The 18,120-nt window shown below is 37.1% G+C and overlaps 1 protein-coding gene across 1 annotated transcript; it reads left to right on the top strand.

Moving 5' to 3' along the window:
• The first annotated feature begins 5,939 nt into the window (after window positions 1-5,939).
• On the top strand, window positions 5,940-11,490 carry LOC113737388 (uncharacterized). Its single transcript, XM_072065648.1, has 3 exons — window positions 5,940-6,099; window positions 9,976-10,185; window positions 10,568-11,490. The coding sequence occupies exons 1-3, from the start codon at window positions 5,940-5,942 to the stop codon at window positions 11,488-11,490; spliced, it is 1,293 nt and encodes a 430-aa protein (XP_071921749.1).
• The last annotated feature ends 6,630 nt before the right edge of the window (window positions 11,491-18,120 follow it).

An 18,120-nucleotide genomic window follows, 5' to 3' on the forward strand; every position in this document is an offset into this window, starting at 1 on the left:
AGACTTGTAACATCCCTATAAAGCTTATTTAAAAAAATTCCTATTGCCGTCTTTGTATAACCTATGTTTAATAGATTACAGATAATAACGAGGGTAAAAGCTTATTTAGTATTGTATCTTTGTTTGACATATGTGATGGTTGTTTTCTGATTCGATTGTATACATAATTTGATGGTAATAAAAAGGATCTTGCTGAAGCAAAGATTATATTATTTGGTGTTTAATCAGTTATTGACATCCATTCGAACCTGGGATTTCTTATTTGTGTTTTAGATTTCATTGCACACCCTATGTAATAAAGGCCTTAATAATACTACAACTGCACCACATCCTACGTTTTTGAAGATTCACTGTCAATGTTAACAAACAATACAAGAAGCTCACAAAGTATAATCAGCTATCTAAAGATTCAAGTATAACAACCAACAGACATAGATCAAACAGAGCACTAATACAGGACAGCGTGCTAAACCATCCAAAACATAGGATGCCTAAGATATCAGATGGATTACAAGTATGAGATGATCATTGATTATTGCTTGTCGAGAGGTATTATTAGTATCTTAAATTAGCTAGTATTATTAGTATCTTAAATTAGCTAATTTATCAAGTTGTTAAGTATGAGATGATTATTGAGGATTGCTTGGTTGGAAGGTATCATTAGTACCTCAAATTAGGCAATTTATCACGTTTCCTATGCATAAAGCCTTCATAGTGGGAAAATAACTGTACTTAGCCTGTAATCAGTGTGTCTTATTAGCATCTTAAATTAGCTAATTTATCATGTTGTTTAAGCATGAAATGATTCTTGATTATTGCTTGGTTGAAAGGTTTCATCAATATCTCTAATTAGTTAAGTTATGAAGTTTTCTATGCACAAAGGTTTCATAATGGGAAAATAACTGTATTTAGCATGTAATCTTTGTTTCACGTCTGATGTAACGGCAATTTTAATGCACCAGAGGGTTTGATATGCAATGGCAGCTTAGTTGTTTTGGATTTGTATAACGTATGGTATCTTACATGTATTTTAGTTCTTAGTAGCAGCTTAATTCAACCTGTGCACCAAAGAAGAGTGTATCACCTTGAAACCAAGGACAACAGAAGATGTATGTGGTTTGAGGTGGAATATAACATTGTGATGAGTAATGATTATTGAATGAGTACCAAAATGTCAAATTTTATTACTTCCATTTCTGATTTGGATGTTCAAATATGAAGACACACTGGCGCTTGTCTTGTGTGAGGATTCTTTTTGGCATTAGTTTGGGTTGTTCCCTAGTAACAAAACACCCTGGTGTTTTTTTTTTCTTGTTTAGCAATTATTTGAACTGTTTTAGGTTAATCTTTTTAGGTAGTCATAGCAATTTCAGAATTGTTATTCACTATAACAAAGCATTTGTGCCTGTTTAATTTGAACCTAGCAGACTCTCAAAGCATCACAAAGCAATGTAAAAGATGAACCAGCAATGTGCCCAAGCAATGTATTAACAGTTAGCTCTGAAACCAGCAACAAACGGTATAAATGTTCAATTCACAACGCATCACAATCAAGGTAGGTCAAATGAAATTCGGCCATAATTCAGAGATGCAGAGTACCCAGAAAGCTAACCTTATTCCAGAAACCCCACCGAGAGCTTTTTCTTGCTGTTGTCCCGAACCTATAACATTATAAGCAAACCCGTCAACTTACAGAGGCCTTCTAAATGTGTGGAAAAATCTATATGTTACAGCTAAATTACAAGGGCTGAGTGTCAAATTATAGGAATTAAGCACATATCGACGCCACCCACGACCCAAACCACCCACATGAACGGCAAAATTGGGGGACAAATCTTACCTCAAGTTGAACCACCAGGAGTAGCTGCGGCTAAAGAACATTCTGAGATGCTCGGTAGGAAGGCATAAAAAATAGCCCAAATCCCAGAATGTGAAAAGGGTGAAACCGTAGAAGACGAAAAAGGAGGCATTGAAATAAGCATAATGAATGGGCAGCCGTTTGGGCATTAACATACAAACGCTTGGCTACTTAATTGAGGCTTAATGTCAAAGAAATGGGGGCTTTCGGACATGAGCTCGGATGAGAGGGAAAAGGAAGAGGCATGGAAAATCCCAATCCCCGAAGCTGAAAGGGGGAAAATAGACCCAATCCCAAAGGCCAGACATGGAGTCATTAATAAACCCATGTTTATGGCCGTTAAATCCAGGCATAAATGATAGCAAAATAGTGGAGTTCACACCTGAGAGAAGATGGAAAGACAAGCTGGGAATCAGGATAGTAATTGTTAGAAGCAATTGAAGGAGAAAAATCTCAGCCAAAGAATCCAACAACTAATACCCGGATGCAAACATGAAGCTATCCGGAAAGCTCATGAAACATTAGGCAACAGTGGCCAAGAACACCGGGGGCACAAACGGTAGTATGTGGGAGCGGCCAAGACGCATTTTAGGCAATTTCAGACACTAAACCATTAAGTTGCGTGAGTCCCCAAATGGTTGTCTGCGGCTCAAGAGCTGAGTGCGTGTAAAGGCCATTTCAGTAATTACACAAACCCACATGCTTATATGAGTTGTAGGTTCCAGATTAATTAGATAGACAATAAATACCCAAATACGCACCCACATTTAAAGTTTTCAATGTCTATAAAGGAGGCCATTTCGGTTAATTTCCCCAATCACAGGCTTTCTACACTTGTACCTACAGCTTGCAAAACACTTCATAATATAAGAAATTCCCAAAAAGTCCCTACTTATGCGGTTGAAATTCAACCTCCTCTTTGACCAAAACTCCTTCTTATATAGTATAAAGATACGTTATTAGTCAGTTAAGCATCTTCTTGATCAAATCTAGTGGTATTAGTAGTAGCAGCAGCATATTCCCCATCTTCATTGCAGTATCAGATTTGACATTGAAAACCCACCTGACTGTAAAGGATTCTAGTACGAAAGAAGTCTTGGTCCCTTCGCGCGATTTTGTAAAGGTGCAGAAACTCCTGAAAAATTAGTCCTGAAGGATTAAGGATCGCAAAGTGAGCCTCATCAAAGCTGCTATCACCATTATCCAGCATGGCACAGCCGAAGCTGAATGAATATGAAACAAGGCGAGATACAGTATCTCTTGAAAGGGCAGAGACTCAATCCAATCTAGTAGAAAAAAGTGAAATTACTTTTTCGGAGGTAAAAGAGATGTCAAATACAAATGAAATAAATGATTCAGTAACAGAAAGATCCATTCCTGAAACAGAAAATTTGATCTCTGAAGCATGGTTCGAAGACTCGGCCGAGACCGAGATGACTCGGCCTAGTCCGAGATGAGACCGCGACGAAACGATACCGAGAAACGTGACTCGCCGAGAAATCGGCCGAGACGTTACCACGACGGGTTGAAACGACCGAGTCACACCGAGTCACTCCGAATTATCCCGAGTCAAGTTGAATTCAACAAAAAACCTTTAGAAAAAAAGGATTAAAAAAGGAAAATCCGGGGACCTCTCTACCGCCTGTGTCAATCTCCTGTCAAGTATGCTAGTACTGATGCTCCTTCATACAGGAAAAGAGATGCGAGTGATGGGCACGTTATAAAAGACTTCGTGGGGCCTTCTTTAGATTAATCATAGTGTTCCCTAATCTATTACCTTTACTTTAAGTGGGCAGTACCTTCAGCTTATCCCGCAGCTCACCCTATTTTGCTTTGTTTTCAAACTTTCAGGCTGATTTGGTTCTTATCTGTTAGATCTAAATAAGAAAACATATGAGCAGGCAGGAGTAAGCACTGTGGGAAATCCTCCGGGCAGCTACAAGGAACCTGGGATTAGTTGGATGACCGGTTATCTCTGTGCAATTTATCTCTAGGATTGGGGCTCAGACTAGGTGCTCCCCGGATTCCCTGATGTCCAGTCACCAGGTTTTTTGTACTAAATAGTCAATTTCATTGATTCAATTTTTTTAAAAACATTACATTGTAGATGGTTTTTAGGCAACACAAAAAGGAAAAGAATTTCAATTTATTAAAAAAAATATAAGGCTTTGGTTATTCAATTGTTTAGATGGTTACCGCTGTTTTGTTTCTTTCTTTTTTTCCCTTAGCAACTATTGCAAATAGTCTGGCTTTATAATTTCTAAGGGTCGACCAGAAAAACTCATTGACGTGTTGACTCGCAGAATCCATACCAATTTCATTCTGAAATACCCGATTCACATTTTTTAACCGGGTTAGAAGAGGGTCGAGTGTCGGCTTATATGCACAACAGGTTAGGATTAGAGGTTTAGAAACTCACCAGTGCCTGACCTCCTCCTAAATATATATATTTACACACACAAAATATTATTTTTTATAGCTAAATAAAAAATTTCTTTGAGCAAATTGCAACCTAAATATAAGAGATTATATTTTGTTGACAAGATTCACTTGTAAAGGTGATGATCTTATTTTTTGAGAAAATGGTTAATTGATGTAGAATATATATATATATATATATATATATATATATATATATATATAGAGAGAGAGAGGTAATGCTTATCACAATTTTCATTGATTTTGAATTCTTTTATTTTTTTTGTCTATTCTCTTTGAATGTTTGTTTCTGGACATGAGACCTTTCTTTTGGATAAAATTTATATTGAATTTTAGATGAACATGTGAAAGACAAAATTGAATTAGTATAAATTATTTTTTTAGAAAAATTAAATGATGAGAGGGACGGGATGAGACAGGTAGCAATTGATCTAACCTTCTTTCAACAAGCATTCGTCAATATGCAAATGAATAAGAATAAAAAATGACTAACTTTGTGCAAGTCGAATCAACTAAATATTACTTGTGCCCAACCCTTTTAATTTGTCCGCCTTTGGTTAGGGTCAAAACTATTAAATGACGAAATAGTGGAGCACCAAAATGGGATGCTGGCCTAATTGGTTAAGTCAAAACTAATGACTGACAAAATAATGGAGCATCAACATGAAATGAAATGCAGGAGGCCAACCGAAAAGGGAAATGTAGACACCAAATTTTGGTGTAATTTCATTTACTAATTATTTTTTTAGTCTGTGCTCGTTTTTTTCACTTTTTAGTTTTAGTTTTTTAGTTTTTTGTGTTATTATCATTTTTAAGTTTTTAGCATAGAATTTCTTGAAAATGAAAAGAAAAAGGAAAAAGAAGGAAAAAAGTGAAAAATGATGAAAAGTGAAAAATGAAAGAAAAAGAATGAAAATGGCAAAAATGGGTGGAAGTGTGCATGTTGAACAAGTGTACAAAACAATCATGGGACAAGTGGTTAAGGAATTTGAGGGACAAGTGTCCCTTTTGTTTAATTGGCAACACAACATTTAGGAGGACACTTGTTTAGCTTAGGAAGGAGGTTTGAAAACGATTAAAAAAAAAAAAAAAAAAAAGAAAAGAGGCCACGGATGAGAAAAAAGAGAAAAAAGGGGGGAGGTTTTCAACGAGAGCAAAACAGAGGCGGGGATGAATCTAGAGAGGGCAGGGGCGACGGAATTGTGGAACAGAGCAAAAAGAAAAACAGAGGTAAAAGAGAAGGATGAGGGAGAGAATAGCGGCTGCCAAGGTTTTGAGAGGTAGAGTAGCAAGGAAAACGGAGGAGGAGGTCGGCTGCAGAGGGAAAAATGGAGGATTTCCTCCTCGTAGGAAAAACGGCTTCGCATTTTCTGACCCAAAGGGAATCTGATCTGCCCATCGAATTCCAGCTCCAATTTCTTCAAAAGCCCTCTTACCATTACTCCCAGTTTCAGCTTGCCCTTTCGTCATGGGCACAACCACAATTTCCCCCTCTGCCGCCTGCTCAATTTCTTCTCCAACCCGCATCTGCCGCCGCCTCTGCACTGAACCCACCATCATCACCGACTAATCTTCGTCAAGCAAGAACACGAAGGAAATGGCTGCTGCAGAGGGTGGTGAGCGGAGGTAGACCGAGGGGGCAATGGGCCATGTCAAACCTGAGCCTGTCGACTGTCCTTTGCTGATTGAACGTGACAAGATGAAGCTTGAAAGGAAGCAGACCGGAAGGGACAACCAGAGCTGCCACAATTCGCCGCAATTCACCGCCAGGGCCTGCAAAATTTTTACCGAACAAGAGCACTGTAAGTCACTTCTCTCTCTAAAATTTTTTTCAGTCCTTGTCAAGCTTTGAAAACAGGCTGCCGTGACTATGTTTATGGAGATTATCTGTTTTTTCGTTCATGATTTTGGAATACACATGTTGTTTGTCTTGAATGGGACTGTTTTCTATGTCTTTGATTAAATTTTGGGCCAATTGTAGCTTCTATGTAACAAAGAATTGGTGAATTTTCTAATGCACCTAAACTGTTTGACAAATTGCTTGATTGAAATTTCTAATTTAAAGGTGTTTTATCTGCATTTTTCGGATGAAGGAAACAAATGATCAATGAAGTTCCACGCCTTGTCTGAATAATTGATTTTTATGAGAAGTAGAGTTTGAAGAGCTTCGTTCTTCTTAGATTTCCTTTTGCATGAACTCGATGTAATGGCAAGAATTTGAATGAAGTGAGATTCGTGTGATTGAATTAGTGAGATTCCCTTCATGTTCTGCCTAATTTCACTGTGGCCCAAAATCTGGAAAATTGAACTAATTCTATCCTTTTAAGTTTAATTCTCCGTTTGCATATTTTATGTGACTTTGTGGATAGATTAATTCTTGGTTTGGGGTCATGATTATGGCTTAATAATTTTAATTGATTTATTTATCTTGTTGGGTTTAATGAAACAAGTGTTTTGGATTAAGGGGTTACTTTGTTTGGGCTTAGGAAGATAGAGCCCAACACTTTTGTTTGGATTTTTGGTTTGGGCCACAGGATCGTGACCCATCTGTTTGTTTGGCTAGTTTTGGGCCACAATAGCTAAGCTAGCCCATTTGCTTTTGCTTGGGTTTTCCGGTTGGGCTAGGAAGGCCTTGGCCCACGAAATAAATACAAATGGCCCAATGGCCTATTATGCCAAGAAGCCTGATAATGAAATTTCATTCCAGTCCCCTGACTTTCGAGTGTTTTCACTATGGCCCCAAAAACTTTCAGTTTCATTCAATTGGGTCCTTACTTTAATTGCAAATGAGTCCTTGAACTTTATTTTTCTTTAATTTTGGCCCCAAACTTTTGTCAATCTTTGCAATCAGGTCCTTTCTTCTCTTGACTTCTTAAATGTGGGTTGTTGACATGATTTAATTGATTCAAATTCATGTTTATTTTTATCCTTTGTGATTATTTGTCAAATAAATTGGTGCCTTGACCCTTTTTATTATTTTGAAGCTAATATCTCATTTACTCGATTTCCATTGCAATGGAGGTAACTTCTATATTCTTGCGTTATTTTTCCTACGTGCTCCAACGTGCTAAGTGAAATACATGTCTACTTTGCTTTTCTAGCCTTTCTTTAATTTCTTTTATTTATGTCATTTACTTTTGCTTTTTTTTATTTAAGTTATTCATTATGGGGTATGTGTACACCTCTTGGCTTGTAATAGATAGGGCTTGGCGAGCAATTTGGTCCATTTCCCCTTCCCCCTTTTGAAGTCTTATTATGGGGTATGTGTACACCTCTTGGCTTGTAATAGATAGGGCTTGGAGGCGCATTCGATGAGGACCTATCGAAGACGTGTGCCTAGCTAGCAAATGTAATAGTTAGGGCTTTAATTGCCTTATGTGTCTTGCATGCTTAGTTGCTACGTGTTAATTTGCTTTGTTAGGGCCTTGCATCTAGTCGAGCATGCTAAATGCTATGTGCTATGTGTTTACGAGTGTTTGGCATGTCTACTCGCTTTCCATAACCATGAATGAATATGATGGATGAATGTACGTTTTCGCTAGTCCAACGCTAGTCGGAATTCATAGATGGGCTAGTCCAACGCTAGACCCTTAGGATTTCCCTTTCGATAGTGCATATTTGCATGTTCACTACATGTCATGCATTTTTCTTAGTTTTATCATTTGGCATGCTCCTCGAACCCCTTTTCCCCTCATTTTAGGATTTTTGCATCTCATACTAGTTATAGGGTTCATTTGCCTGGAGAGTCCCCTTCTGATAAGGGAAACGAGCGAGTGTGGCTACTCGATAGCCTTAGCACGCTAGTTTTGCTTTCTAATCAAAGGGAAAATCGAAGTCGAAAAGTTAGGAGTCATTCCCATACCCGACCTGATGCATTCCCTTAGGTTCATTCATTCTCATTTACCACTTACTCATTCTTTTCAATTCACATTTTCCTTTCCTTATTGTTCATTTTGATTTCTACTTCACAAAATTGCACTGAATTACACCTATATGTACTTATCACTATATTTCATACACTTGCACACAAACACTTGGATTTTTCATACAATTTCACACGTGCACTTTTTCATACACTTGCACACAAACATTTGGATTTTTCATACAATTTCACACGTGCACCTTTTTATACAATCGCACACTTGCACTTTAGCCATCATTTGCATTAATCGACCTCTATAAGGTTTTCCTTTATTGGCCGCCACAACTCATGTGGTTGGGACCAAAAACCTTACAAGAGACATTTTAGAATTTAGGTTTGCATTTTGCATTCATCTAGTCAAATCCAACATGCGATACATACCTTGGGTAGAAAAATTAGGAAAATTGGTTTAAGTCACGCAACTAGCCTTGGCTAGGTCGAAGGGGTGCCTTGGATTTTTATCCTTGCCTTCCCCTTCGTCAAATGTGACCCCCGATCCCTCTTTTTGGTTACGTAGACCCAAAAGTTCTTTAAAAGGGTTTATTTACTTTTATTCAAAAACAAAAAACCATTTTTTGGGTGACTTGGTACACCCTAACCCTATACCAAGTGGCGACTCCATTTTTGATACAAAAAACCCTTTTTGAACTTTATATGGCCAAACCGTCGCATTATCAAGTCCCATGGCCTTTTACTTTTCATTTACACACGTTCACATTCCATTACACCACTCACATCTCACATCTCACACCACACACACACCACACTCTCACCATTCAAAAAGTGGGGCGCGACAGGAAAAAAAGGGAAAAAAAAACAGCTAGATAAAAAAAAAAGATGTTTGTTGCTACTATCTTATTTGCCTTTGTAAATCAATACATTCTAACTAAATTGTAACCCGATTCAAATTCCGTATAGTAAATTTTAGTTTTGTTCTGGTGATGTATATGTGTAGACGGGAGAGGTCCGGATGTTCAATTTGGGAATTTATGACACGTCAAATTTCTGGTAGTTAACAGCCTTCTTTAACAGCTATAATGTAGTAACTGATTATTCATCTCTAGGAGGCAAACTGTTAGTACTTAGTACCATTGTAGCTTTTGAAAATCTTTCTTTCTTTCTTTTTCTTTTTATTTCTTTTGGCTTGATGAGTGGGTTTGAGAATTTAGATTTTTCTTTTCTTGGTGGTTTATCATCTAATTTAGTTCCTCAAATTAATGAAAAATAGGTAGGTTTTGTATTGAAAGTGATGCTGAATTAGATTCAGACATTAAAGGTTACTTTTTCCTACTGTCCTGCTGTTGCACCACAATATTCACTCCAATTTGTGTTGAAATTTATTTTGGGCCAAACATAAGTTAACAAATCTAGCTAATTGGTGTTGTTGAAATTTATTTTGGGCCAAACATAAGTTTAACATTTATCTCACATATAATTCAAAGTACATAATAAATTAGTTCAAATTCATTGGATATTTAGTGAAAATATTAAAATAACTGTTAGATCTTTTAATATAAAATTTTCTAAAATGCAGTAGTAATTGTAATAAATATTTAAAATTTTGAAGTTCTTTTAATAAATGAAAAAATGATCATTGTTGTAGGTTTACATTATAGATTAGATGTTTAACTTGCTAATATAATAGAAATAAATTATTACTATTATAAAATGTCAATTTGCTACTTGTTGTATTCTTTTTCATATATCTTTAATTATTTTGTGATGTATTAATCATTTATATTGATATGTGTGATAGTTATAATGACGAGCAAGGATATTGATTGGGAACATGGTAAACCCGTGGGTGGGAATAGAAAAGTTGTGAGATGCAATTATTGTGGAAAAATAATGCATGGTGGCATTACAAGGTTGAAAGAACATGTCAGTCATGTCACGGGACAAGTTGAACCTTGTCCAATGGCCTCAAAAGAAGTTAGAGATCTAATGAAAATGCATCTAAAGGCTGGTAAGATTCAAAGAGCAACAATAAAATAGAAAAAAGAAGAAATGTTGAACTCTCTCCAACAAGAAAATATGTATAGTAATTTCAACATGGTTGGCGACGAGGAGGACGAAGAACTGTTTGAAATTGATGAAGAAAGTATGATGGCACTGGGGAAAAAACAGATGAAGCAAGCAATTAGAGAGAGAGCCAATACTTGAAATTTTTAGACGAACAACAAAGGCATTCAGTATTTGGGAGTCGACCTTCTATATTTATGTCAGGTATCATTTGTAAACTAAAATATTATAACAAATTTGATATCATTTTATTAAATATAAATATAATTAAATAAAGTTGTAATTTATTCATTCATTTTGTATTTGTTAAACATTGTGAATTTTAGGGAATATGGGTGCCGGCACTTCAAAACCAACGACTTCTGAAAATAAAAGAGGATTGTCACGTAATTTCAGTGTCAGGCAGGCGGATAAAATGACAGGCAGAGGAATTGACTCACATATGTTTCCTTCGAAACAAAAATCAGTCAAATCAATGTTTGCAGTGGAAAATATAAAAAGAGTTGGTAAGGCAGTTTCAAAGTTTTTTCATTTCAATGCTATACCATTTCATGCAGCTGACAATCCTTATTATCAATCGATGATTGATGAAATTGCCAAAGCTGGTTCTAGTATTAAAGGCCCTTCAGCTTATCAAATTGGAAATGAATATTTAGACGAAGAATTTGAAGAGCTTGAGAAATATCTTGGAGATATTTATGATAAGTTTTCAACTTTTGGTTATACACTTATGTGTGATGGGTGGAGCACTCGTACAAAACATCCAATAATAAATTTTATGGTATACTGTGATAGGCACATGATATACCATAGTTCAGTTGATTGTACCAATGTCAAGAAAACTGCTGAATATATTTTCAAGTTAATGGATAAGGTGGTAGAGATTGTGGGAGAAAAAAATGTTGTGCAAGTTGTGACAGATAGTGAATCTAGTATGAAAGTAGCTGGACAACTGTTGATGAAAAAAAGAAAAAATCTGTTATGGTCACCTTGCGCTGCTCATTGTATAGATTTGATGTTAGAGGATATTGGCAAAATAGATAATGTAAAAGAAACTATTGCTCAGGGGAAGAAGATAACAAGTTTCATATATAACAGTGACAAAGTAGTGAATCTGAAGAAGACATATACAAAAAAAAAAAGGGAACTGCTACGTCCAGGTATCACTAGATTTGCAACTGAATTCATTTCTATGGAAAGTCTTCTTCAGCATTCTACAGAACTGAAAAAAAATGTGCACTTCAGATGAATAGGCAGAGTTCAATAACACTACCAAGAGAAAAGCAGAAGCTATTAAAATAGCTGAGTTGATATTATCAGAGAAGTTTTGGAAAAAAGTTAGAAATGTGTGTGCAATAATGGAGCCTCTGGTCAAAGTTTTAAAAACTATTGATCAAGATAATAAGCCAACATTGCCAATTATTTATGAGGCAATGGATAGAGCAAAAATGGCTATTCAAAAGTTAGTGAAATCTTGGACAACGATTTGGGAAGTGATTGATAATAGATGGTACAATCAACTTCATCGTGATTTACATGCGGCAGGTAATTTAAAATATTACATCCAATTTAAATACATGGTGTAGATATGTATTTTCTAATTTTGTTATTTTATTGTATTTAGCATATTTTTTGAACCCGATCCTTCAATATTCTGGAACTTGTGAGTTTAATCTGGATGAAGTTCGAAAAGGGTTGAAGAAAGTCATTGCAAAGTTGTAGCCAAATTTAGAGGCACAAGTTGATCCAATAAATGAGGTATTCTTTTGATTCTTTTATTTATTTATATTAATGAAAAAATTGGAACAATTTTAACACCTATGTATATATTATTTTTGTAGATCAAAATTTTTGTAGACAAAAAAGGAGGATTTGGAAGTGCTATTGCAGCAAGAGCGTTACCAAAATCTTTACCAGGTTTCAACTTAATTCGTACTTATATAAACATCTAAATCATATTAATGAAGTTAATATTTTTATAATTTTAAAATAATAATAATAAATTATTATTATTATTACTTTGTTTGTTTAGCTGAATGATGGCTTAACTACGGTGAAGATGCGCCAAATTTAAGGAACATTGCAGTGAAAATATTGAGTCAAACCTGCACATCCTCTGGTTGCGAGCGAAATTGGAGTACATGGTCATTAATTCATACAAAACTACGTAACCGTTTGGCAGTTAAAAAATTGCATAAATTAGTTTTTGTGCATTACAATATGCGATTAAAGGTGAAAATTTTGATGCATCAAAGAGATACTGATGATTTCTACAACCCAATTGACTTGAATCACATTTTTCAACAAGATGATATATTGGATGATTGGATAAGAGAAAATGAACAACCCACATTGCTTGAAGATAATCTGGATTGGTTGGATAAGGGCATTCATCAAACTGAATCAGAAAGCAGTGAATATCAAGAACATGACAATGATGGTTTTGGTGATACATTGTCCCAATATATTGCCAAAAGAAATAAAAAAGGTCTTGTTGAATCCTCAAGTAGGAAACAAAAAAGTAAGACTACGCAAACTAGTAAGCAGACTGTTCCATCATCTTCAAATAAAAGTGACAGTGTGAGAACCCAGATTTGCCCTAATATTTTCCTAGGGTTTTTCCCCCCCTTAAATTTCATGTTTTCTGCATTTTCTGGCCTAGGAATATTTTCTTGGTGGATTTTATGAGCAATTATGGGTTTTAGATGCTTTTTCTAGTATTGGAGAATTTTTAAAAAATTAAGAATATATATTGGACGTGGGACCCACTAGTGCGGAAAGTTCGGAAAAATTCGGCCAATACGGTTAAGTTTCGGATACTGTGAAAAATTTATCGGGTGTTTAGAGATAAGTAGAGTGGGTGAAATGATTGATGTGAGAGGTAAAAGAAAAGATAGGATTGCATTTATGAGAGTGACAAGTGTCACATAGTTATTGGATTTGACTTAAGAAAGACTATTCACTATTTTGACTTTTGACCCAAGGAAGTAAATATCTCAAAAATTCACAAAAATTACCATTTTCTTACCTTGTGTTGGCCGGCTCTCTCTCTTGCAAGAAGGAAGGAAATTCTTCAACTTTCTAGCTTCCATTTCACTCAATCTTCCACAACTAATCACCGAGAATAGATTCTACTCCATAAAAACCTTTCTTCTAGTGCTAGTAAGTAGTTTGGTGGAGTTTGTTTGAAGAGCTAAGGTGTCCAATGTAACAGCCCCACTTTCCCCTAAGGCGAACCAAAGGGGTTAGCGGACTGCCTGCCCAGCTCTCGCCAGGACTACGGATCAGTTCACGTCGATCTAATACGTTCCGGAACATACCAACGTGCGCTAATATGTCAAAATCACAAAATAAAGAAAAATGAAAAAAAATCGAAGCCGATGATGAACTGTACCGGCCATGTCCGAATCCGGATACTTGGCCGAGAGTAGCCAAAATTTTTCTTTCGCCGTTTGAAATACGAGTTGATCCAAAATTCAACCAAATATCAACCAGACATACACACATTGAAATGTAACATTTTCAAGCCAAAACGGCATATCAAAAATCATTCACTACGAATATACATGTTCGGTTTGCCAATCAAAAGAAAGTGAACCCAATACACATTAGGGTTTCATTCGAAGAGCTATCCAAAAGATGCATTTACATGAGCTCAACTTGACAACCAACAAGTATAACCTTTCCAAAAGTGGTCATTTTCCTGTAAGGAAAACAAATGGAACGGAATGAGCTTAAGCCCAGTGAGTTACTACCACATAAGCACAAGGATCATATAAGCATAATCTTTCATTTCGAGTACACAATTAAGAATTAAAACAAGTCGGTAAAAGGATACGGATGGCTCTCAAGAGCCCATTTCCACGCTTACATTCTTGATCCAATCTCATTGACCCTCCGTCAATGTTTAAGAATACCCGACCGTAGACCTCACTTCACTCCATTCCTTCCACCAAACATACCCCAACCGGGCCCGCACTCCAATCAGTCATTTTGGTAATACTCGAGTATACCGGAACCAAGAGTCTCATTACTACAAGATTCCCCAGTACAGTCCCCGTGGCACGTCAATATTCACGACCAAGCCCTCGCCGGCTCGATCCAATTGACTACCTACGGGGTTGAGCTCAGTAATACAGTAAGGCCGTTGGACATTCGTCCAAACGACACCAAATCAGTTTTCCATGAATGGAATTCAATATCTCATATAGCAAGTGCAGTATTTCAGTAAAACGGTAAACAGTCCTGAATGGAATCACAAGGGGGTGAGGGCGGTCAAGTACACCCTCACCTCAATCATTTTCAATAGCCATATTAGCCGTCAAGGCATCAAATTCACATATACCAAAGCCACATTGTAACATTTAAGTGAGTAGTATACTCACCAATCAATTCAGTGCTATTTCATGCACTTCCGTCAGGAGAATGTCGTGAACCACCGTCACGCCCTAGAACACGTAAACAAATGCAATGAGACTCGATAACGAGTCACAAAACAATGCCAATCACAACCCCAATAGGGTTTTGCAAACATATACAAGCATTATAGCAAACCAGAAAATCAGGAAATGTAACTCATTTGACCCAACAACAAAAACAGTTTTGGCCTCCTAATGCGGTAATGGCACCAATTTCACTACGAGTATCGGATGGAGGTCCAAGACCCACCGTTTCGAAGCTAAGAACCAGGGCTACAACAATGTAGAAGGCCACTCAGTCCAAATCCTAGCACAACTAGGTCAAAAATGCAGAAAACCAACCCAGAACCGTAATTGCAGGTTCCCAAATCATACAAAACTGTAATCAGTCCAATTCAGTCTATACAGGTCCAAATGCATTGATTCCAAAGGCATATGATAGCTAAGACATCAAGATACATTTCATCAGAAGACACCAACAACAAAATCCAAACCAATTCCAGTCAAAACAGACGATTATAATCACAGTTCGCACATTCTGATCACCCAGAACAGCAACAGTAAAAACAGCATAACTCACTCTACACTACTCCAAATGCCCTGAACTTTTTCAGACACTTCAAACTCATCAATACCTACAACTTTCATGTTTTGAGAAAAGTCCAATTCGGCATCTAACCCTATGATCCAAAACCGGACAGAATTGGGGGTTATCAACCCTAACTTTTCACAATTCAATCAAAACTCAAAATTGATTGCAATTACCCATAATTTGCACCTACTAGAGTCTATATAGACCATTACCAATCATCATAAACAACCACACCATCATAATCCAATTAAACCAGAAAAATCCTCAATAAAATAAAACTTCACCAAATCACTCCAAACCAAGATAAAAACCAGAAATTTCAGCACTTTAATCACTACTAATCATAACTTAAGCATCAATAGGTGTAGGTGGAAGTTTAAGCTTCACTTACCAAGAAAACAAGAGAGGGGAAGATGTTGGACACCTTAGCTCTTCCAAAAAACTTCACTAAGACACTTACTAGCACTAGAAGAAAGGATTTTATGGAGTAGAATCTAGTTTAGGTGTTTGGTTTTGAAAGATTGGACCAAATGGAAGCTTGCAAAATGATGAAGTTCTCTTCCTTATTGAGCTAGGGAGAGCCGGCCACCAAGGAGAAGAAATGGTGAATTTTGAGTGAATTTTCGGAGATATTAACCAATTAGTCAAAAAAAGTCAAAAAAATGAATAGTATTTCTTAAGTCAAATCCAATAACTATGTGACACTTGTCACCTCATTAATGCATTCCTATCCTTTCTTTTCTCTCTCACATCAATCATTTCACACACTCTACTTATCTCTTAACACCCGATAAATTTTACACAGTATCCGAAATTTAACCTAATTGGCCGAATTTTTCCGAACTTTTCGCACTAGTGGGTCCCACGTCCAATATATATTCTTAAGTTTTCAAAAACTACCCAATGGTAGAAAAATCATCTAAAAATTATAATTACTCATAAAAATTCACCAGGAAAATATTCCTAAGCCAGAAAATGCAGAAAACATGCAATTAAAGGGGAAAAACCCTAGGAAAAACATTAAGGGAAAATACGGGTTCTCACACTCTCTCCCCCTTAAAAGAATGTCGTCCTCGACATTCTAACTCCTACATAAATCCGGTCAAGATATCGCTCAGAAACCAATCAAGCTGTAGAATTCCATCTACTCCAACTCGTATTCACCAGGTCCAATTTGTTATTCCCAAAGTCAGTCAAATACTAAGCAACATTCTAATCTTACGTATCACAATTCATGATCTTGTAAAGCACTTATCAAATTCAAGTGCTAAATATCACGCCAATCCAACTTATCAAATAGTCATGGTCCAGTGGTCCAGTAGGGAGTTAATCGCGTAACCAGATAAAACAGGCAAAAGGCTTGAAATCGGACGTAATGTCCCAGATATTTGGAAGACATTCAGGGTATAGCGACACTTCAAATCAAAATTCATCCCTGGTGGTGCTGGACAACACAACAAGCTAGCACAACGGCTATGCTTCACCAAAGCATTTCGGTTCAGTAAGTTGGCCCTGGTGGTGCTGGACAACACAACAAGCTAGCACAACGGCTAAACTTCACCAGAGAGCCTCCGTTCAAGTATTCCATCCCTGGTGGTGCTGGACAACACAACAGGCATGCCTCACCAGAAGAATGGCGGTGCTGGACAACACAACCGGCAATGCCCCACCAGAGAGGTTCAGTTCAACCGCTACAGAAAAGTAGTAGCCGGTCTACAACCACATGAGTACGAATAAGTTCCAGAGTAGGGTCAAATATTACAAGTTCAGGGAGCATGAACATAAAGAAGAGTACAAGTTCAAGTTCAAGGATCATGAGTACAGGTAAGAACACACTGGCCTAACCTCTGTCCAGCAATTCACATTCGTAAATAGTCATAAAATTCAAGTCCACCTACAGGTCACATACCATATATACAATCAGTCGAGTCAAGTACAGGCAAGTCAGAAACAAACATAGACGATCCCCCGAGGAATGGCCTTTCTAGTTCACCAAATCCTTTCTAACCTAGGCCCTCATATCCTTCGTATCCAAGCGCAAGAATCCCATCTAAGATAATTCACAACTCGAGCCGTCCGGTCCCAAGAGTAAACCATCCTTATTAAAGATTCCTACCCGACATACATACCTAGCTTCCTCGAGTCCCATGATAATGATTCGTACACTTATCACATGCCTGGTTCATAACTTATGCTCAAACGAGCACTTAGACATATTCATGAAATTAGAACCACAACACCACTTGGCCCAGTCTCACTCCACGCAGAGACCACGCGAAGTGGCTCTGATACCAATTGTAACAGCCCCACTTTCCCCTAAGGCGAACCAAAGGGGTTAGCGGACTGCCTGCCCAGCTCTCGCCAGGACTACGGATCAGTTCACGTCGATCTAATACGTTCCGGAACATACCAACGTGCGCTAATATGTCAAAATCACAAAATAAAGAAAAATGAAAAAAAATCGAAGCCGATGATGAACTGTACCGGCCATGTCCGAATCCGGATACTTGGCCGAGAGTAGCCAAAATTTTTCTTTCGCCGTTTGAAATACGAGTTGATCCAAAATTCAACCAAATATCAACCAGACATACACACATTGAAATGTAACATTTTCAAGCCAAAACGGCATATCAAAAATCATTCACTACGAATATACATGTTCGGTTTGCCAATCAAAAGAAAGTGAACCCAATACACATTAGGGTTTCATTCGAAGAGCTATCCAAAAGATGCATTTACATGAGCTCAACTTGACAACCAACAAGTATAACCTTTCCAAAAGTGGTCATTTTCCTGTAAGGAAAACAAATGGAACGGAATGAGCTTAAGCCCAGTGAGTTACTACCACATAAGCACAAGGATCATATAA

The sequence above is a fragment of the Coffea arabica genome, chromosome 9e, assembly GCF_036785885.1.
Source record: "Coffea arabica cultivar ET-39 chromosome 9e, Coffea Arabica ET-39 HiFi, whole genome shotgun sequence".
Lineage (NCBI taxonomy): Eukaryota > Viridiplantae > Streptophyta > Magnoliopsida > Gentianales > Rubiaceae > Coffea > Coffea arabica.